At 39.9% G+C, this 23469-nt stretch overlaps 2 protein-coding genes across 11 annotated transcripts in view; one reads left to right on the top strand and one right to left on the bottom strand.

Annotated features, from left to right (window-relative positions):
* The first annotated feature begins 497 nt into the window (after positions 1-497).
* Positions 498-4935, top strand: UQCC5 (ubiquinol-cytochrome c reductase complex assembly factor 5). 2 transcript variants are annotated; one of them, XM_020796660.3, is made up of 3 exons: positions 498-635; positions 4203-4397; positions 4616-4935. In XM_020796660.3, the coding sequence occupies exons 1-3, from the start codon at positions 611-613 to the stop codon at positions 4675-4677; spliced, it is 282 nt and encodes a 93-aa protein (XP_020652319.1). In that variant the 5' UTR covers positions 498-610; the 3' UTR covers positions 4678-4935. The 2 variants fall into 2 exon arrangements, with proteins under 2 accessions (XP_020652319.1, XP_078241582.1); XM_078385456.1 differs by lacking the exon at positions 498-635 and adding an exon at positions 1869-2215.
* Positions 4936-11387: 6452 nt separating this feature from the next.
* Positions 11388-23469, bottom strand: part of PBRM1 (polybromo 1) — a 64469-nt gene continuing 52387 nt past the window's right edge. For 7 of the 9 annotated variants that reach the window (XM_072989765.2, XM_072989762.2, XM_020796681.3 and 4 more), the window contains 4 exons: positions 20415-20561; positions 18969-19036; positions 12673-12889; positions 11388-11762 (listed from right to left, as the gene is read on the bottom strand). In XM_072989765.2, the coding sequence (XP_072845866.2) occupies positions 11590-11762; positions 12673-12889; positions 18969-19036; positions 20415-20561 (605 nt within the window). In that variant the 3' untranslated portion in view covers positions 11388-11589. The remainder of the gene's footprint in view (positions 11763-12672; positions 12890-18968; positions 19037-20414; positions 20562-23469) is intronic. The other 2 variants (XM_020796685.3, XM_072989764.2) reach the window with 1 other exon arrangement.

Raw genomic sequence — 23469 nt, 5'->3', positions numbered from 1 at the left:
TGGGTGTTTTCCCCCCCTGCAGTCAGGATGTTTCGGACAGCTGCGCCCTTAACTAGGACTGCTGTTTGTTTATTTTATTTTATTTTATTTTATTTATACCGCGCCTGTCTGGTCGATATGACCACTCTAGGCGGCTCTCAACGGCTTTTAGCGGGAGAAAGACGTCTGTTCGCTTGGAGACGTTTTCAATTAAGGGGGAAAACTGGGAATTGTAGCTCCGTATTATGCATCTGAAGTTTGGAAGCGGATTGCAAACAGTCTCCCTACACCGCTACAAAAGGGCATAAAATAAATGGGTTCAAAACCCTCAGAATAAAATTAATCTTTCGACACATCTTTTTCTGGTCGTGTTCCCGTGGAGGTCTCCCAATTTATTTAGCTGTCTGCTATAGGATTAAAAGGACAAGGAGTCTTCATCAGCTGAAGTCGTGAGTTACAGCGAAAGAACACTTATGTCAAATGAAACTTGTTAGTCACCAAAGTGCCACAGATTCCTTGGTTTTGTTCCAACACACCAATATATTCCACAACGGAGTTTTGTGGTCCCTTAAAGACAGACCGACCTTATTTGGCGTGCGAAGGTTTTCTGGACTGGAGTCCACTTCATCAGATGCACGGAGGGGAGCCTCAAGAAGGTAAACACTGGCTGCAATTCTGGTGCTTCGCACAAAATATAGCGCAGGGCCATTAACTCAGTGGGGATTTAGTAACTCTTCTGTAAATTCCATTGCTTCATATGGGTCTACTTTAGCTGTGATTTGATTTAGTATAGGAAGTCACAATGAGAACAGGCCCATTTCAACCAACGGGATTTATGGAAAATTGACTCCCCAAATCCCCATTGATTCAGTGGATCTACTTTAGTGCGACTTACTACACGAAGCAACTGGAATTCAGTCAGTTCACAGGACTTAGCAGCATAAAGACCAGCAACATACAATGCCCTTTGCACAACCAAAGTCTCTGCCAGTGCAGAGGAATGTTGAGTTTGTGCCTTGTTTAGGGCAAATTATAAATAATGAATTATAAGAAGTCTGAAGACCTGGATTTGTCCAAGAAAGCTCAGCGGTTAGTCTTTAAGGTGCTGCATTTTTGTGTTATTGTTGTGTTTATTGTTGAAGTAAGACATGCACTTACTTCTTTGTTCTGGGTTTTGTTTTTGCCTGACAGATTATAAAATGGTATTAAGGTATTTAAAAAGTTGCGGAAAGAATGCTGGCAAATGATCATTATATGACCAGTGACAAATGATTTCAGTGACAAGTCCAGTCAGCAATCGCAAATGAATTCTTGTTTTGTTTCTCTCTTTAAAAGGAAGGTGGACATATTATCCGTTTAAAGATTTATAATTTTGGCGGCGAGTCGCCATTACAGTAATTTATTTGCACTGCGAAGCGGTTTGAAAACGAGTTCCATTGGACTCAAGATTGATGTCAGCAGCTGCTTTTAAGACCCGGCAGGGCTGCGAACGCGTCCAGGGGCACGACAGGCGAAAGGAACGCCGCGAACCTCACGCGCCCACTGGAGAATTCCAGCGCGAACCAAACCGCCCAACCAGCCAGCCAGCCGCCGTCCCTTCGTATCTGTGTCACGTGCTCAGAGCCACGCCCCCCAACGCCCTCACCAATCAAACTCGGGTAGAATGCTCAGACGCTTAAGTCACGTGGTAGTGCGGCGTCGCTGCTCGGGCTGCCTTTTTCCTTGAGAGGTCGGGCGCCCCCCCCCCGTCTTTTCGGCGTTTCAAGGTGAGGGGGGGGCCAGTGCTCGCGGGCGCTCAGGGGTTCGAATCCTTAAAGCGGCCTCTCCGGTGCCGGAAGGGGAGGCGGGAGACGAGAGAGCGAGCACGTTGCCTAGAGAGTAGTAATGGGTAGCGGGCGGGGGGCGGCTTTGCCCTTCCGTGTGTTTTCGACTGTAGGTGCCGGGCGCCGTAACTAGCATAACCAGGAAGGAATCTGGGAAATTGTAGTCCCTAATATCCGGAGAACCAAAATGTCTGCCCCCTCCGTTGGGCGAGGGTCACAAAGCTCTCCTTCTGATGTAGATGATTATTGTTGCTCCCCAGGGACTGAAAGCAGGGCAGGGCCTAGTTGTGTTACAGCTGCGGAGCTGGAAGGGACCCTGTGGATCATCGAGTCCAGCCCCTGTCGAGGGGGCACAGTGAGGGGGGGGACTGAACTCCCAACCCCTGGCTCTGTAGCCAGAACTGCGGTATCTAGTATGTATATAAAGGTATATAAATAGATATACAAACACTGGCCACATGGCCCTGCGGTATTTCCAGCTCAAACCACATTGGTGTTAACATATAATAATGGACTGTTAAGTCAATTCTTGACTTAGAGTTGTGTAATAGAGTATTTGGAAGTGGTTTGTTGTTCCCTTCATCTGGGAGTGCCCTGGGACTCTGCAGCTTGCCCAAGACCACATAGGCTAGTAGTTCCTCTGTATGGCCTTGGGCCTGCTGCACTCCCAACCTCAGGTTCCACAACCAGATGCCTAAAATCACTGAGCTGTCCCGCAGTTCATAACTTTAAATCTAGATCAGTGCTTCTCAATGTTGGATCTCCAGATGTTCTTGGACTGCAACTCTCAGAACTCATTGCAAACATAGCTAGTAAGTGAAGGCTTCTGGGAATTGCAACTGAGAATGTCTGGGGATCCAAGGTTAGGAACCACTGCTCTAGATCAGTGGTTCTTAACCTTTGTTACTCGGATGCTTTTAAACTGCAACTCCCAGAAACCCCAGTCAGGATAGCTGGTGGTGAAGGCTTCTGGGAGTTGCAGTCCAAAACTCCTGAGTAACCCAAGGTTAAGAACCAGTGCTCTAGATCAGTGGTCCCCAATCCTGGGCCTCCAGATGTTCTTGGACTTCAACTCCCAGAAATCCTGGCCAGCAGAGGTGGTGGTGAAGGCTTCTGGGAGTTGTAGTTCAAGAACATCTGGAGGCCCAACATTGGGGACCACTACTCTAGATCACAGACACAGAACCTGTGACCTTCCAACTGTGGACAGACATCAGCTTCCATCAGTTTTCAAGGAGAACAGGAGCTGCTTGGCAACAACAAACCAGAGGTTGCCACCTCTTCTCTAAATGATTTACTAGAACTTCAGGTGTCTGAATATATATATGGTGTTCAGTTTTCTTCATCATTTGTCTAAATAATTTTGCTTTTCCATTAAAAAAATCCAAGGTGGCTAATGATCAGTCGATGTCCAAAATGTAAAGTTACAACACAGCAAACTAAAAATCAGATGCATTCCACTGAAACAATAAAAAATGAAGTGCAAATTATAAAAATGCATACTGGGCTGTTGTCATTTGTAGCAAATGATACAAATTCATTCTGGACTGGAGTCATAATAAATATTCAAAATGTCCTGGGGTAAACAGCCTTGGGCACCTGACTTGAGGACAAAGAGGAGGAAGCAGGAGAAATCAATGTATAAGCAAAATGTTGTGTACTATTCGTGTACCAGGCTCCAATATCAGCCATAACCAGCAATTTGGCTGTCACATTCTGTATTGATTGGCAGTTGCTGAACACTTCAGAGGCAGCTTCTTCCAAACCACATTTTGTGGCCCAATATAGATGTGCCCAGCGTAGTAACTTCTTTGGTGAGGTGGGTATCCCAGTTACATAAAGCAAATTGTGTATTCAATTTAGTGGAATTCCTTTTCTTTTATATGTGTTTGGACCGAACTCATAGTCAATGCTAATAACAAAAAATATACTATTTTTTTTTACAGAATCATCTTTGTTCATTAGTTAGGAAATGTTTGAAGTAAGTTGCCCCATGACAGAAAATAAAGCAGAGGATGGGCTTCTCTCCCCAAGTTAAGCTTTTTTCTATATAAACAGCTTTTTGCCAGACAGAATCAGAGGGGAGCCTACACGTCACACCTATTCTCAGTTTTCTAGGGACATTCTTTGAATCCGAAACACTGTGCACATTTGAATTAAAATAATGGAATGCATGAAAAGGAAATCTAACATGTATTTTTCAGCCTTGGAGTAATCCCTAATGGATTTTTATTTATTAGTAAATTACTTTAGATAGGTTCAGGCTGCATTAATCTTTGACATTTTTAAAATTTTGAGACAATTTTGCCTGGGACAGTTACATGTACAAGATTAGTTAGTTTTACCAGCTACATTTCTCACAGGTTGTTTAAGTCAGTATTATCAACTTATGTTTTCTAGGATCATCTGCCTTTCCAACTGAGAATTCTAAAGTCCTCTGTAAAATCGGTGTCAGTCATAAAATAAACCACTTACTGAACATGGTACCTCAGAAACGGCACTTTCGTTTATACAGGTTACTCCCTTTCTTCTTTGTCCTTGGAGGTGCTATGGAATGGTTTATGATCAATGTTCGTATCGGCAAAGAGACTTTTTGTAAGTATTTCCAGAAAGTGTTTGTATGTATTGTCTTGTATCTTTTTTTCCTTTGCAAATCTTATGGGATTTCCCTTGCTTGTCTTTGGGTAAAGGTCAGCCAATGGAGTTTTAGTACTTTGTTCAGTCATTGAGGTAGATGGGCATCTTAGAAGTGTTAAATGTTTCTGGATACTTATAAGCTCCTCACTTTAATGTTTTGATGAAATGTTTTGCAGATGATGTATATCGTAGAAAGCAGTCTGAAAGACGATACAAGCAGAGTTTGGAAGAAAGATGAACTCCCTGAATACTTTATATGAAATGGATATTGGCTTCCCAAATCCTACTGGATATTCACTGTTTGGTTAAGAAATGTGTAAGTCTTCAGCCTGAACACTGTCCGCATCTGGTCTCCAGAGGTACCTATTGTGCAACCCTGCTTGGTTGCAAAGCATAATTGCTACATCTTGGAGTACTGATAATTTTCTGGTTCATTGAAACATTGCATCACTGGTTCATTTATTTAGTTTTTTAATAAACTGTTGTACAGGCATAACTTGCAATACCATTTCTAATTATTAACCATTGCTGTGACACTGGGCTTGTTTGGATATATCACAAGAGCTGTTAGAGGAAAGCATGCGACTTCATACATTTCATGCTAGAAATGTCAAACCACTGTCTTGGGGGACTACTATAAATGAAGTGAGAACTGCCACAGAAAGAAAGGGCAGATCCTGAAACATTTCTGAGGTCTAATCAGTTTAAAAATGCTGATCTCTTATAGTTGTTTTGGTGACAACTATACATATACAGTTCCTTTTGTAGGCAAGATATTGTCTAAACATCTGCTGAGTTTTTAAGCTAGAATAATTCAGTTTGTAAATCTTGGCGGCAACTGCCACAATAAGTTAACATGTATCTGCTGTTGCATACTGTACTGGGCTGAGCAATTGCCTACAGTAAATTCTCAACTTATGGCAATTCACTGTTGAGATTTATGCCAATTGAATTATTTGATGTTTATCCCACCTTTCTCCCCTAGTGGGCACTCAAGATGGCATACAAAAACCTTCAAATAAACAATTAATTAAAACAAATTAATTTGAATTATTTATTATTTATTTATTAATTAAAACTAATGTACATATTTAAAACTATACATTTAAAAAAAAATGAATTGAAACCTCCTGGTTCCATAAAAGCCTCTCTAAAGACATGTTTTCACCTGTCATCTAAAAGTTCCATATTGTGGGAGCTGCCACAGAAAAAGCCCTCTCTCAGATCCTCACCAGATATGCTTGTGAGAGTGATGGAACAGAGAGAAGGCACTCTCCTGAGGTTCTTAATACATGTGGGGTCTTGTACAGGGAGATATTGGTGTTTTAGATAGCTTGGACCTCAGCTGTAAAGAGCTGTAAAGGTCATGACCAGCACTTTGAATAAGGTCCAGAAAGGGTTTTCAGAGGAGGTGTTAACCCCATCCAGCACAGGTTGAATCTTTGGTTGGCCTTTTGTCCGACCAGGAGCAATTTTGCCTAGATTAAGCTTCAGTTTGTTGACCTTCATCCACTCCAGACAGTAGTAGTTTAGGACAGAGATGGCTTCCTTTGAAATAGGTCAAAGGAAAGATAAGAGTTGAATCATAACAGCATACTGGTGACAGACTGAACTCCAAACCTCGAGACCACCTTTCCCAGTGGTTTCATGTAGATGTTAAATAGGGTATAGTGGATAAAATTGAACTGTGAGGGGATACCACAGGCCAATGGCCAAGATGTCAAACAGGCGTTCCCCAGTACCACCACCTGGTTGCCCCTCCAGGAAGGACCAGACCCACTGCAATTCATTGCCTCCCTATCCCCTTCCAGACAGACAGTGCAGAAATATACCATGGTTGATGATATCAAAAGCTGCTGAGAGGTCCAGCAAAACCAACAGGGACACATTCCCTTTATCTAGTTCCACCGAGGCAACCAATGCAATCTATGTACCATAAGCAGGCCTGAAACATGACTGAAATAGACCCAAATAATCTGTCTCATCCAGGTATCCCTGGAGCTGAGAAGCCACAACCCACTCCAAAACTTTACCCAAGTATAGAATGTTGGAGACTGGCCTGTAGTTGCCCAAGACTGCAGGGCCGGGGAAAGGCGTTTCAGTAAAGGCCTTCGAACTGCCTCCTTGAGGCAAGACAGAATTGTGCCCTGCTCCAAAGAGGCATCTACCACTCTTACTCTACCAGTCCCTCTCCAGCTACTTTTATAATCTGTGGAGCACAAGGATGCAGAATCTCTTTGGTGGCTCTCTCCTCTTCAAGGATTCTATCCACATTCTCAGATTCCACAAACGGAAACAAATCCATTAAAAATGGTGAAGCAAGAGCCAAGTTTGCCTCCCTGGGACCTATATTAACCCCAAAGCAAATTGGGAGTGATTTTTATCACACAGATTGTTCACAGTGGGCTGTTGAGTGGTAAAAGTTACCTCCTTTGGGGTGAGATCATAGTAGGTCCCTGACTACTTAAAACCGCTCTGCTGGGTGTCTCCGTGCAGATGCAACAGTGGCAGAGAAGAAAGATTGCTTCATTGCCACACAATAGGCTTCCCGATGGTGTCTAGCCTGTGTTGGATCAGACTCACTCCACGTTTTCTGACATTGTCACTCTAGTCTCCATCCCATTCATCACTGCCAGTTCCCTAGTAAATCAGGCATAAAGTCTCACTCCACTCTATGAGAGGGGATACTTAGGAGCAATTGTGTTATTGGCTCTGATCACTTCCCCATTCTAGAGATCAACCAGGGCTTCGAACAGGACTGCCTGCCCACGCAGGAAACCCTCCATGTGCCAAAAGAAAAACATTTAGATCCATAAGAGTTTTGGGGTGGACTATCTTAATTGACACACACACCCATCCCTACGGTGGTTCCAAGTTCCATTAAGCTCTGCCAAGTAGTGATCTGTCCATGACAAGAGAATTCAGTGTTCCTCTAGGTTGCATTGCTTAATGTTTCTGGAGAAAAAAAGTTCAGCTCGGCCTAAAGAAGCATATTGCTTTATGATTCGCATCAACCCCACGGATTTACTACTGCAACAGAAAATACATACAGCTTATTATGATTTCATTACATTGCTGATTTGCAAGAAAATTGCCTGAAACTAAAAAGAATACTCTCACCGGATCAAACCTAGTTAATCCAAATTGCAAACTATTTTATTCAAATTAAAAAGCCTCAAAAAGACAAACTGATAGTATACACACATTGACTAGACGTTACTTTACCCACTGGAGTGTATAGCCAGGAATAAAAAATGTGGCATGGATTAACCAGATGGAAAAGCAAGTATGTTGAAAAGTTAAGCATCAACTTGAATTAATTAGATACCTGCTATTTAAAAGGGGGGGGGATAAGTTATGAATTGCTGATCACTTCTGAACTGGTTTACTGAAGTAGATGTCTTTTCTGCCATTCACTCGAGGCAACCATTTCCCATACTTTTATTTCAGTATCCAAAGTCGTTTTATTCTAATACAGTATGAGGCTGTGAAAAACAACAAATAATGGATTCAAATGGTGAAAAGACATGGTTCGTTCTCCTGTTCAACAATTTAGAGTCAAAAAACACTTCAGTCAAATGGTTGTGCAACTGTAGCCATCAAATCTTACACACTCCATAGTACTGAAATACTCCCAGTAGAGAGAGACATGATTTTGGAATAAATTAAATTTAAAATAATTAGGGCCAGCCTAATGGGTCTAGGAGAAGTGCTCTGCACTGCTACAGAAAAGACCACATTTACAGTTCTAATAGTTTATTCTTAGGCCATTAGTAGTGAAGCTGCCCTTGGTTCAGTTGTCTGGAAAAGGCAATGCTGCAGAGTATTCGACACTGATCCTTCTGAGTTACACAACATCCAAGGGGTGTCTCATCCTGTATTTCAGAAATATTTTTAAATAAATAAAAATAAATAAATTCCAGGTTCTTTGGTGTACTTTATGCAATACCTTAAAAAAGTGATTGTATTAGAAAAAGTCTATAGTAGTTTTAAGAACATAAAACTAGGGCTTGCTGCCTGCTTTTTACTTTTTTGAAAACTGCAACGTCTGAGGTAATTCCAGCTTCACTGGCCACAAACCATATGAGCACCCACACATTCATCTCATCAGCTCCCAGTACTGAGCTGGTTTGACATAGGGAGACGCTGCAGTTGGTGAAGAACCATCACTACCCCTTTGCACAGCTAAGACTTCGGGGCCACAGGATTTCTGTTGTTTTTACAACATTTTCAAATATTGCAAAGGGCCATACACTGAAAGATGGGTATAGCACAGATTGCATCATATTAAGGATATAGAACATATTTCCCTTCACAGTACAACCCCTTCAGGTTTTGTTTTACATTAGTACCTCAATTGAACAACTGAATGTCTAAATGTGTTATGTGTTTTTCACAGTCTATTTGCTACCATCATTATGACACACTGTATAACTTTAACAGATCAAGAACCATCAATTAAATATACATTTTGTGGATTTGCATTAAAATAAACAGCACAATATTATGATCTGGGAAATTCAAAGGAATTTCTTTCCTAATGAACGTTTCATTCTCTGATGTTGGTACAGCACTAATTTTTAAGTAAATTACTTTACTGTATAGTCAAATAGGGCTTCTAAACCCATAATTCTTCCTGCCTCACGTTCATGCAAGCTTTTTTTTTTTGGTTGGCACAAACTTATAAGTAATCTTTTTGGAGCTGAATTGGTTTTCAAACAAAATTGTATTGATAAGGAGTTCTAATATCTGGCCCAATTCAAAGCTATTTTTAATAATTACATTTTGCTTTTCAAATTGTTTTTGAAAAAAATCACAAGACAACATACGGTACTAAATGGAAGAAGTCTGTGAAACTAGGTACATAGTACCAAGGCAACAAACCAGTGTACTATGGAAATTTGTCAGGGGCAAAGAGAGAGAGTCTGTTCAAAGAAACAAATTCAACTGGTCTCATTTAGGACTCTTTACAAGATTAAAGAAGCTTTCTAGATTGTAACTGCTTTTGAGATAGCCAAAAACAGTAGTCGTGAGGAAGCTAATGATTTGGAAATAAGTTACTTTTAAAAAGTTTAGACTACGTACTTTCTAAGTGAATAAAGCAGGATCATGACACAAGCATTGAGCAGGGGGCTGGACTTGATGGCTCTAATAGGTCCCTTCCATGAGTAATCTTACTATCACCCACTTTATTGAGTTTATGGGGATTGTAGAACAGCTAGAATTTTGCAGGTTAAAATTCTTTAAAGCTGCATATTGTTTTTCATCACAACAACATTTTTAAGAATTAGGCATACAAATGTCAATGCCAAATTATTAATGGAACATATTTTTGGATGTTAAATAAACAAGTATTCCTTCTCCATTCCCTGCTACTTAGCCTCGAAAATCACAGTTCAAACTACAATAATAGATTTCAAACTGTACAGAGAACAAAAATCCAACTTTTCTCCCAATGACAGAAATAAAGAATCCTAAATGCAGGTTGGGACGCCTGCTTCTTGGGAGGAAAGTGATGACAAACCTAGACAGCATCTTAAATAGCAGAGACATCGCCTTGCCGACAAAGGTACATAGTCAAAACTATGGTTTTTCCAGTAGCAATGTATGGAAGTGAGAGCTGGACCATAAAGAAGGCTGACCGCCGAAGAATTGATGCTTTTGAATTGTGGTGCTGGAGGAGACTTTTGAGCAGGAATGGGCAATTAATTTCTATAGGGTGGGCCACATGAAAAATCTGAACTGTGTTCGGGGGCTGAACTGACTTTACTTAAAAATAAAATGAAACAGTGATGTAAAGATTGTTTTTAAATTAAACTTATTAATCTTCCCAAATACTAAAGAGGGTTTTTTGTGGTATGTTAAAGATAAGCAACTGATCAACTTTAGACAAAAAGCTATAAATGGTTTTGATGTTCAAAACTGTCTGCGGGCTGGACAGGAGCGGCCTGTGGGCCGTATGTGGCCCTCGCGCCGCACTTTGCCCAGGTCTTCTCTTGAGAGTCCCCTGGACTGTAAGGAGAACAAACCTATCCATTCTGAAGGAAATCAACCCTGAGTGCTCACTGGAAGGACAGATCCTGAAGCTGAGGCTCCAATACTTTGGCCATCTCATGAGAAGAGGAATCTCCCTTGAAAAGACCCTGATGTTGGGAAAGAGCGAAGGCAAGAGGAGAAGGGGACAACAGAGGCCAAGATAGTTGGACAGTGTCATTGAAGCTACCAATATGAATTTGACCCAATTCCGGAAGGCAGTGGAAGACAGGAAGGTCTGGCTTGCTCTGGTCCATGGGGTCACGAAGAGTTGGACATGACTAAACAACAACAAAATGCAGGTTATGGTACCTTCAGCAAATCTATGTATATTTAAATGTTCTGTTACTGATTTGGGACTGGAAGGCATTATGTATCCTATCTCAAACAGAGATGTTTTTGACTGGGAAACAGAAAGAAACATATGCACCCTTTTATACTTATGCCTCCTGAAGTATCTTCTTATGACTCCTTAAGATGAGCAGCTCAGATCGCATTCTCATTCTCAAGCTTTCATTTTTAAGAGCTCTTCAGGCATGCCAGACTTGAAACTTGTATGTGTCAACAGAACAGGGTCTCATTGAAAGCAACTGACTTACTTTTTTGTTTTGTCTCAAGTTCTTTAACTTTTGTAATGATCAAATAATTAAGGTTTCACATTTATCAGGTTGATTCCATCCACTCCCTGCCCCAATACTTTTATTTAAAGAACGACTTGAAGCTCATGCAATTTACTTGCCAGAAATCACTACCATATGGGTGCTCATACTGCTAAGATGTAAACTAGGAGTAATTTCTCTTAGCCAATCTGTAAACATCTTTTTTTACAAAATGATGGCATTAGAATCTCAGTGTGAAGAATGTAATCTTGTTTTGCAATTATAATCAAATATGAGATAATCTTCCAAGTCAAAGAACCATATACACAAGTCTGTATATTTAAGAAACGTCAACATAATAACAAAAAGTGAAATATGCTTATTAAAAGTGTCCTTATATAAAAAAAACCAATTTTGCAATGTACAGTAAGATGCAATAGAAACAGTTTATCCTCTCCCATCAATAACTAAAACAGCTATTGTTCACAAAATGTTTATATGTTGGTATCGAAAGAAGATTAAACATTTTCTATGTTGTATGCTTGACGGATATTAAGAGTATCTCTCAACATCAAGTCTCGAAGGCGCCATAGTGCGTCTGCCATTGTGGTATGGGCCCCTTTGCTTTTCAACCAGTGTGTAGGAAGACGACTTTCTTGTTCTTTTGACAGATGAACATCACGTCTTCGGGCTGAAAGAGTAGCATTACTCATTATTAACATATGGCTAACTGACTGGCCCTTTTAAAAAAATTGCCAAAATGACATAAAATTGTCCAACCTGTACCCGCAAGAAGTTGTCAAACTAAAGAAACATTACACATCACACCAGAAACTATACACAGTTACATTATTTTTCAAATCAAGTTGTTGCCCCCTCCTCCACCCCCGATGTAACATGTTAATGAATAATGCCATAACTTGTAACCCTATAGTTCTAAGCTCTGGGAATAAGTTAAATATCAGACAATTAAACAGATATTACCAGATCAATCTGTTTTGATTAGCTAGCATAAATGCAGTGGTATTTTTTTCAAATAAACTATATAGCATGTCACTGAGAATTTTTAATGTCAGCAGATTGCTGGCAATTCCAGACCAGTGTGAGAGCCCAAGGATGTTCTCAGTCCAGCCCAGGGAGGCTCCTGACATAGCTACTCTGCTAAGCCCCATCTCCTGGAATGGTATCTGTACTGTTCTTTTCAGTCACTGGTCTGAGGTAGTAACACAGAATCTATCTGTGCACCCTGGAACAAGGAATGTCCCATGAAGCCAACATGCACTTGGCCATTGCCGGCAAAAGCTATCTGAGTGGGTATCCTTCCTCCCCCCCCCCTTTGCACACCTGGGGACGATGGAAGAAGAGTGATGCTGGGGACCCAGTGACCTGTGGGAATGTGACTATACTTTCTGATACCAGCCAGCAAATGTGGGAGCAGTGAAGTCTTCCAGCCCTAATCCCTTCTCTACACTGGTCTGTGGGAAGGATTGTACAAGTAGCCACTAAAAATTCTCTTTCTGCAGAGTAAACTAATGGTAGCATTAAAAGCAGTCTCAAAAAAACTATTGCAGAGTCTTGGCTTAATACTTAATTAGTCTTACCTGATAGGGTTTGGTCCCACTTACTAATGCTACTGGAATCAGCACTAAGACCCTCAATGTATTTGAGATAAGCTTCTGAGTGAAGAAGCCTTTGGGTCTTTGGCGGAGGGGAGACAAACATTGGCGTTGTCGGCTGCTGCATGACCTGCTGCGTTGCTGGATTCTGACCAGGATAAGGAGGTGGTGCTTGTTGGCCTGGTGGGCCAAGCATGCCCATCTAGAACAGTAAAGGGCAATAGCAATATATATATATAACAAGTTTGAAAAAAGACCTGAAGACGTAAACATAATATTTAAGAAGAGATAGCCACAATGAGTATTCTGTTTCTAAATAGGGTTTATGGAGAAGATACCATATGAACAGGAGAAGATACAACAATGCAAGATTGGTCCTTAAGGGAAAACTGAGACAACTAAAGCGTTTATATTCAGGGGCAAGCACACATTTTGAGTTCCATACCAATATACTCCGTACCAAATAAATTGTTACCAGACAGATAAGATTTATATCAGTTATATGCTATCTCTCTCCCAGAACTGGAAACCAAGGCAACTAACAGGAGAATTTAAAACAGCAGATTAAAAAGAAATAAAATGAGATACATTAAAATAAAACTAAATTCAAGTGCATGATTAAAATACAAAAATTAAAACCCTTTAAAATGAATTTTAAATAGTAGTTAATAATTTAACTGCTGGGAAACTGGAGGTTCCTAATTGTTAAAGCCCTGTTTAATTAAAAAAAAAGAACTCCTGGATAGCTCAGAGGTTCAGGTATCTGGCTGTGGAGCCAGAGGTTGGGAGTCTGATTCCCTACTGGACTCCGTGATCCATAGGATTCCTTCCAAGTCAGCAGAACTCAGATGATGATGACTACAATTTTTCACCTGCCACCAGAAAGGAGATCAGGGAAGGGAAATCTAAATTTCTTTTAATCTTATAGACATACACTATATTATTATTATTATTATTATTATTATTATTATTATTATTATTATTATTATTATTATTATTAGTAGTAGTAGTAGTAGTAGTAGTAGTAGTAGTAGTAGTAGTAGTAGTAGTAGTAGTAGCAGTAGCAGTAGCAGTAGCAGTAGTAGTTATATGCCACATTTCTCCCAACAAGGGACCCAAAGTGGCCCGCATTAAAATTTACACAATTAAAAAGACAATAAGTTAAATATTAAAAGATAAAACGCTGTACTGCAGCTAAAACTGTGCTCACGACCTGGGGTTCAAATCCCAGGTAGCCGGCTCAAGGTTGACTCAGCCTTCCATCCTTCCGAGGTCGGTAAAATGAGTACCCAGCTTGCTGGGGGGGGGGGGGCAATGTGTAGCCTGTATAATGAAATTGTAAACCGCCCGGAGAGTGCTTGTAGCACTATGGGGCGGTATATAAGTCCAAAAATAAATAAATAAATAAATAAATAAATAAATAAATAAATAAATAAATAAATAAAATATATGATTTAAAATACAATTAAAAGATTAAAACACGGAAACATAAAAAAGATTAAAATTATCTGCTGAAATGGGGTTCAGGGATTCAGTTGTAATTGTTAAAAGCCTGCCTGAAGAGATGGGCCTTTAGCTTTTTTCAAAAGGATAACAGGGGAAGGGGCTGTCCTGATCTCCCATAGCCTGGGAGCTGCCCCAGAGAAGGCCCTCTCCCGTGTCCCCATCAGCTGTGCTTGTGCTGGCAACGGGACCAGGAGGAGGGCCTCCTCTGCTGATCTTAATCTCCGAGAAGGCGCATATAGGGAGATACAGTCCTTCAGGTAGCCTGGACTCAAGCTGTATAGGGCTTTTTAGGTAATGACCAGCACTTTTAATTGGGCCTGGAAAAGGACTGGTAGCCAGTGCAGTTCTTGTAACAGGTGCGGTATATGCTCCCGATAGCTGGCCCCAGTCTGGCTGCAGAGTTTTGCACCAGCTGAAGTTTCTGAACTGTCTTCAAAGGCAGCCCCACATAGTAATCCAAATGGGATTACTATCACTATGCTTTTCTACTACCTGTCAGCAAGTCATTTTGAGGTCAGTCCAATTTCTACATCATTAAATCTGAGGCCATACAAGATCTGACAAGGAGTTTCAGAAACTTACCCTCTTTCCCCTAAAATAAAACAGGATCTTATATTAATTTTTGCTCCAAAAAAACACATAGGGCTTCTTTTCAGGGGATGATTTATTTTTTCAGATACAACAAACTACGTTTATTCAAATACAGCCATGTCATCTTATTCTGGTTGCTGCACAGTGGTGGAGGGCGAGGTTTCACTTCATTGGGGCTTATTTTGGGGGTAGGGCTTATATTACGAGTATCCTGAAAAAATCATACTAGGGCTTATTTTCAGGTTAGGGCTTATTTTAGGGGAACCAGGGTAGAAATATAATATTATTCCTGTAATACTGATCCAAAATGGCCCAAAGTGGGCTCTGAGCTTTATTCACTATTCTTTTCAGAGATAACAGGTCTCTTATCTCAGGATTGAGAGAAATGAAACATGGCATGGGTAAAAGTGAAATAATTTTTAAAATCTGACTAATCTTTGCAGCGTAGTTAAGGAAGAACTCACACAATCCCTCTGTATTCTACTTGGTTGTCAAAAAAGGACGCATGCTCACTAAAGCTTGTTTAGAAGCCCAGGATGATGGCAGCGACCAAAGTAGCAGTTCCACTGGGTCTTGAAGAGGGAAGGACAGCTTTATATTTTCACCAGGCCTGTTTTTCTCTGCAACCCCCCCCCTCCCGGCTTCATCCCCATATCTCACAGTATGAGAGGGAAAGGGGGGGGGGAGCTTTTTATTTGGGCCAGGGGCAGGATGTTCTGTGTATAGTGTACTTATCTTCCTCTTTATTATTTCCTCTATCTGTATAACTCCAGAACTTACCCTGCTCACAAGTTTTTCTAGCCAAAGGAGGGCAATTTGACTGAGGTTACTCACTCTTTTTGTTTGTGGATATTGTAGTAGCTTTGGTTCTCAAAATGGACATATTTTTATTCAGCACTAAGTTCGTCATCGTCGTTTAGTCGTGTCCGACTCTCCATGACCCCATGGACCAGAGCACGCCAGGCCCTCCTATCTTCCACTGCCTGTCGGAGTTGGGTCAAATTCATGCTGGTTGCTTCGATGACACTGTCCAACCATCTCATCCTCTGTCGTCCCCTTCTCCTCTTGCCTTCACACTTTTCCAACATCAAGGTCTTTTCCAAGGAGTCTTCTCTTCTCATGAGATGACCAAAGTACTGGAGCCTCAGCTTCAGGATCTGTTCTTCTAGTGAGCACTCAGGTTTGATTTCCTTTAGAATTGATAGGTTTGTTCTCTTTGCACTCCAGGGAACTCTCAAGAGTATCCTCCAGCACCACAATTCAAAGGCATCAATTCTTCGGCGGTCAGCTTTCTTTATGGTCCAGCTCTCACTTCCGTACATCACTACAGGAAAAACCATAGCTTTGACTATTCGGACTTTTGTTGGCAAGGTGATGTCTCTGTTTTTTAAGATGCTGTCAAGGTTTGTCATCGCTTTCCTCGCAAGAAGCAGGCGTCTTTTAATTTCGTGGCTGCTGTCTCCATCTGCAGTGATCATGGAGCCCAAAGAAAGTGAAATCTGTCACTGCCTCCATTTCTTCCCCTTCTATTTGCCAGGAGGTGATGGGACCAGTGGCCATGATCTTAGTTTTTTTGATGTTGAGTTTCAGACCATTTTTGCACTCTCCTCTTGGCTTGGGATTCCTCCAGTCCAGCCTTCCGCATGATGTATTTTGCATATAAGTTAAATAAGCCGGGGGACAATATACAGCCTTGTCGTACTCCTTTCCCAATTTTGAACCAATCAGTTGTTCCATATCCAGTTCTAACTGTTGCTTCCTGCCCCACATATAGGTTTCTCAGGAGATAGATAAGGTGGTCAGGCATTCCCATTTCTTTAAGGACTTGCCATAGTTTGCTGTTTTCCACACAGTCAAAGGCTTTTGCATAGTCAATGAAGCAGAAGTAGATGTTTTTCTGGAACTCTCTGGCTTTCTCCATAATCCAGCGCATGTTAGCAATTTGGTCTCAAGTTCCTCTGCCCCTTCGGAATCCAGCTTGTACTTCTGCGAGTTCTCGGTCCACATACTGCTGAAGCCTACCTTGTAGGATTCTGAGCATAACCTTGCTAGCGTGTGAAATGAGTGCACTTGTACGGTAGTTGGAGCATTCTTTGGCACTGCCCTTCTTTGGGATTGGGATGTAGACTCATCTTTTCCAGTCCTCTGGCCACTGTTGAGTTTTCTAAACTTGCTGGCATATTGAATGTAGCACCTTAACAGCGTCATCTTTTAAGATTTTAAATAGTTCAACTGGAATGCCATCACCTCCACTGGCCTTGTTGTTAGCCAGGCTTTCTAAGGCCCACTTGACTTTAGTCTCCAGGATGTCTGGCTCAAGGTCAGCAACTACACTGTCTGGGTTGTCTGGGATATCCAAATCTTTCTGATATAATTCCTCTGTGTGTTCTTGCCACCTCTTCTTGATGTATTTTGCTTCTGTTAGGTCCCTCCCATTTTTGTCCTTTATCATGTTCATCTTTGCACAAAATGTTCCTCTAATATCTCCAATTTTCCTGAACAGATCTCTGGTTTTTCCTTTTCTGTTATTTTCCTCTATTTCTTTGCATTGTTCATTTAAGAAGGCTCTCTTGTCTCTCCTTGCTATTCTTTGGAAGTCTGCATTCAATTTTCTGTAACTTTCCCTATCTCCCTTGCATTTTGTTTCCCTTCTCCTCTCTGCTATTTCTAAGGCCTCGTTGGACAGCCATTTTGCTTTCTTGCATTTACTTTTCTTTGGCATGGTTTTTGTTGCTGCCTCCTGTACAATGTTACGAGCCTCTATCCAAAGTTCTTCAGGCACTCTGTCCACCAAATCGAGTTCCTTAAATCTGTTCTTTACTTCCACTGTGTATTCATAAGGGATTTGGTTTAGATTATACCTGAGTGGCCCAGTGGTTTTTCCTACTCTCTTCAGTTTAAGCTTGAATTTTGCTATGAGAAGCTGATGATCAGAGATGCAGTCAGCTCCAGGTCTTGTTTTTGCTGATAGTATAGAGCTTCTCCATCTTTGGCTGCACAGAATATAATCAATCTGATTTCGATATTGCCCATCTGGTGATTTCCATGTATAGAGTCGCCTCTTGTGTTGTTGGAAAAGAGTGTTTGTGATGACCAGCTTGTTCTCTTGACAAAACTCTATTAGCCTTTGCCCTGCTTCGTTCTGAACTCCAAGGCCAAACTTCCCTGTTGTTCCTTTTATCTCTTGACTCCCTACTTTAGCATTCCAGTCCCCTAGAATGAGAAGAACATCTTTCTTTGGTATCAGTTCTAGAAGGTGTTGTAAATCTTCATAAAATTGTTCAATTTCAGTCTCCTCAGCAATGGTGGTTGGTGCATAAACTTGGATTATTGTGATGTTGAAAGGTTCATAGATCTTACATTCCAGGTCCCTATGCAGTATTTTAATTTGCAGCATCGGACTTTCCTTTCACTTCCAGGCACTTCCACAGCTGAGCGTCCTTTCGCCTTTGGCCCAACTACTTCATTAGCTCTGGAGCTACTTGTGCTTGTCCTCCGCTCTTTCTCAGTAGCATGTTGGACACCTTTCGGCCTGAGGGGCCCATCATCCAGCATCATATCTTTTAGCCTTTTGTTTCTGATCATGGGGCGTTCTTGGCAAAGATACTGGAGTGGCATTGCCAGTTCCTACTCCAGGTGGATTGCTCCACTATGACCTGTCCGTCTTGGGTGGCCCTGCACGACATAGCCTATAGCTTCTCTGAGTTACTCAAGTCCCTTCACCACGACAAGGTAGCAATCCATGAAGGGAGCTCTGTTAGAGTATCACAAAACATTTACACCACATAGAAAAAGCCTACCTCTGTGTTTAATAGAAACATGCAAAGGCAGAAGAACAGATTAATGCTCTTAGCAGTAGAAACCAGGGAGAGGAATTCAGTCAGGGGAATTTGCCTTTTTGCCTCTAACCACATGGCCCAGTGGTTAAACTGCAGTTCTGCAGAGTCAAGCCTTTGTTCACAGAGTTCAATCCCAATGGATTCAGGTAGCTGACTGAAGGTTGACTCAGTCTTCTGAGGTGGGTAAAATAAGTAACATAGTAAATTGCCCAGAGAGTACTCTAGCACTATGGGTTGGTATGGAAGTCAAAACAATAATACTAGACACTGGAGGACAATTCTTTTAAAAAGAATAATCACAGAATATGATTTATAAACTTTCCTATGCCCATCGAAACCACTTACCTGCTGTCCAAATGGACTTCCTGGGGCTTGGGCTCCTACCATGGAGGAAACATTTTGACCCATAACACCTGCATTTCAAAATATAAATAACATGGGAGTCTTATTTCAGGTGGGTAATTAAGAAGCCATTTGGTGACAACATCAAAGAGAAATAATTCAGGTGCAATCTGAAACCATGATTTCTCATATATGTAGTAGTATTAAAGATGCAGAATGTTGTTTGGTTAACAGTTTGTTGACATTCATAGCAAATGTTATTTTAAGCCAGGATAACCAACATTTCTTCTACACTTGGTGAACTACATAGCAGAAGTAGAATGAAGCTTGTGTCGGTATTCCACACCACCCTGTTAAAAGCAATGGGAGTTGTGTAACAGCAGCCATTGTCGCTGAGCACACTGGTATCCATTTCTTCACTTCTATCACACTCCCCAGTAGTAATGTAAATGCTGTCAATAGCGATTCTATCTGAAGGCCTCCCTTTTAATGTTAAGCATGCAATCAGCTTACTGATGTATATTTCTTGATCAGAAGGAAAAAGGGAATCCCTTTCAAATAGAAAAACCTGACAAAGCTAAGTTCATGGCTGTTCAAATTCAGGACCATGGACATGCTATAAATGTCCCTTATGCCAAATATCTCTACCACAAAGTTATTGTTTACATCCCAATGCAAATGTTCAATTTTGTGACTCCTGTACAGAAGTTAAGATAAAGACATACATAAATAACTGAATAGGGTATTTTTAAAAAAGTGACCTCTCATACAATTAACTTTCTGTAGGATTTTTGGAAAGTCCTCCTGTGAAGTACATAAAAATAAAGCTTAAAATAAACAACACACTATATTAGTCTCCTTGAAGAAAGGAGTATTTTATCTGACCAGAAAAACAGTTGTAAAGAGCATAGCTTATGTTATGAAATGTATTAAAAGAAACATCTTTTATGATGATTTGTTATCATACAAAGTAATTTGTAATCAGGATGTATGTCTGAGCTAACAAAGAAGTCTGAAATGAAAAGTGCTCTCTTCTGAAGATTCACACCTAGCTGCAGGAATAAGTAGCTTTTATGTCAAGTTCAATTTATATGAAGAGCATAACTTTTTTTTAAACTCTGAGAAAGACTAGAAAGCAAGACCTTCAATATCCCACATAAAGTGAAGCCCATTCCACATTTAAAAAAAAACCAGTGGCCTTGTATTTTGGTCAAATTCCTTGCTGTTGGATTAACCACATGAGCTGTTTTTACCAGCACTTATCATACACCAATATTTTCAGTAAATATGCTTTGTGCATTAACACAGACAGACATAACCAAGGACAATTAGAAGGAGTCAAACAGTTAAGCAACAAAAGCATAAAAGGCAAAAACCTTCCCATAATTGTCAGTTAAATGGGATGAGGAACAGAAAGGCAAGATAATGAATGAATGAGATCATTCTTACCCGGTGGCAGGATGGCTGGCATGCCTGGTGGAAGCTGATGGGGTGGAGGCACCCCAGGGTGAAGTGGTGGCATGCTACCCATGCTAACAATGCCATCAACTGGGCCCTGTAAAGGTGGCAGCACTGGTGGATAGCCACCTATCATGCCTTGAGGGACACAACAAATTTCAAAACATGCATCAATGACATGCAAAATGATCAAAATGATAATAATGACATGCACTACCAACACATAAGCATATTTAAGTATTGCCACAAAATACTATAATTAGTACTTGCAAAAAATGACCAATGTTATAGAACCAGATACAGTATTTTGAACAGATTAGTATTTAGACTATTGACATACATTTAGAAGGAAATAAACTGAGTATTTTGCATCATTATATGGTTATTTCTGCAAGCAAATGGAAATGTAACAAATGTACTGAAAATGTTCTTTCAGTCATATAACAGCATTGTTCCGTGCATATACAAAGTTTATAGGATAGTACCGTAGCCTAAGAGAAAATATTTTTAAAAACATAAACACCGAGCTTTCAGTCTGTTTAGCTATTTCAATTACACTTAAAGCACACATTTATAAACAAGTGAAATTAGCTCCACAGCGCTGTGTAGACTGGACTGTTCTGTCTCACATCTCTCTCATCTTCCGCAAGGCCATACTATTAAAAGAAATATAACTGTTAAATTGAGATTTTATTCTTCATGCCTGAGGGCAGACGTTCTTAGCAATAAAAATGAATCGCCCAATTATCCTGATCTCACACAGCTTTTAAACAATACCAGAAATTGTAACTTATTATGCTGTCAATAAACAATGAAAAAGAAAAGCTGTTTTGCACAGTACTATTCACTGTCTTTAATGCTAGTTCAGTTTCATGTGCTACAATAATGTAAGGAATCATATATTCTAGTTGGGGAAAGGCAACATGGTTATTTTTTTCTTGAGGAAAAGAAATTGGGGGCAGATTTGCCAGTGTCTTGAGAAGAAAATAATTAATGGAAGAGTTTCTGAGGGGAATACACTGAAAATGAGGATTGGCATGGAGAAAGGGGGTAATAGACACAGAATGAAAATGTAATGGCTGGTATTAGGATATATGGGGGTTTGGGGACTGAGAGAGAATAGATATCAATGTGAGTTCATAGAGATATTAAAGTATGTTCAATGTCAATAAAGTGGTTGGTGGGAGAAGAGAATGATTCACGTGTCTTGAGGGAACTGATAGGAGGTATGATGGGAAAAAGATGAATATGGAGACAGCTGAACAAGATTTCTGAGAAAATTACGAGGATCTATGCCTGGCATAATGCAAGATGGTGCGAGAAGAGGTCTGAATGGAATAACTGGAACCGAAGGCAAGCTCCTAAGAGAAGCAAGCAGCGTCTTTGACCACTACTCTGACAACTCCACATCAAATATTTAATTCTTTAAATAAATAAATTGACAATTATACTATCATGTGACTGCCTGCATAACAATCACAGATTACTTCAGGCAATTATTTCTACATACTTGCAGCTTTTGAAGTAGTAGCCCTGTAAGTCTGTGCAAGTGTATGAGACAAGAAATAAAACTAAACTAAAAAGGGGAGAAAAAAACCCGAGACAAAAACGTTGTGGAATCTTAAAGATTAACTGATATATATGTGTGTATGTGGTATTCTTGCCATTTTTTCTAAGCCTTTAAACTATTTCTTTATCTTTTAATGCTTCAGTTAAAATATCCATCTCTGGTGCTTCGAAAATTTTTTTCTATTAACTCCTAGAATAAGAGTCTCCTCTTTTTTCCAGTATTTGGCATATAACATTCTTGCTGCTCTAGTTACATGTATGATCAAATACCTTTTTTTTTTCTTCTTCTATCAAATCTGGTATTATATTCAACAAAAACAGTTCAGGTTCATATGGAATTATAGTGATTAACTTTTTTCGTAAAAACTCATGGATTAGTTTCCAAAAGCTCTTAATTTCCCTACAAGTCTGCCACATATGATAAAAACTACCTTCTTTTACTTTACATTTCCAACATTTGATATATTTTCGATAATTTTTCAGGTTTCATATACCATCTATAGAAGATCTTATATATATTTTTTCTTTAATTGCTTTTGTTAACTTAATATTGTCTTCCCATATTTGTGTCCATAACTTTTATTGTGGCCCACATTTTAAGCCCATTTTATCATACATTCTTTAACTATTTCATCATGCATTTTTAATTCTAGTAGATAATTATACATTTTGATTAGTTTTTCCTTTGCATTCAAAAGTACCTTATCTAATGGTGTATGTTCCTTACAAAAGCCTATTGTTTTGTCTCTTGTATATCTTGAATCTATCTGTGTTTTTGTCCACCAATAAAGTATTATATCTTGTTCTTCTAATTCTTTCCTTGATTTCATACTTAGGTCTCTTTTTAACAAATCTTTATACCTCAAGAGTTCCTTTTCCCCCCATTAATGTTGGTTGTGTGAATGCTTCCGTTGGTGAGACCCATTCAGGAACTTTTTAGTAATTTTCTTCCTGGATCTTAATCCATAGCCAGTTCAATGCTTTCTTTATCAGATTATTCTTAAACTGTTTATTGTCCTTTGCTTTTTGATACCATAGGAAGGCATGCCATCCTAGGTTTAAATCATGTCCTTCTAGTTTTAGTATTCTGTCATTTTCTAAAACCATCAATTCCTTTATCCAAACTACAGCACAGGCTTTATAATATGAAAACCAATCTGGAAGTCCAAAGCCTGCTCTTTGTTTTGCATCTTGAAGTGCTTTGATTTTTATTCTAGATTTTTTCCCTTGCCATACAAACATCATTTTTTTTGATAAATTCTTGAAGTATTAATTGTTTTGTAAGGACTGGTATTGTCTGAAAAAGAAATATAATTATAGGTAATAAATTCATCTTCAGAGCTGCAATCCTCCCCCATGAATGATACTGTAATCGAAATTTTGACAATTTTTCCAGATATTTATCAATCATACCAATTAGTTTGATGTAATTGTCTTTTATCAAAGTACAGTACTTGGGTTTGTTTGGTTTTTTTAA

The sequence above is a fragment of the Pogona vitticeps genome, chromosome 2, assembly GCF_051106095.1.
Source record: "Pogona vitticeps strain Pit_001003342236 chromosome 2, PviZW2.1, whole genome shotgun sequence".
NCBI lineage: Eukaryota > Metazoa > Chordata > Lepidosauria > Squamata > Agamidae > Pogona > Pogona vitticeps.
Note: the sequence above shows the minus strand (reverse complement) of the source record. Positions and strands in the feature narration are given on the sequence as shown.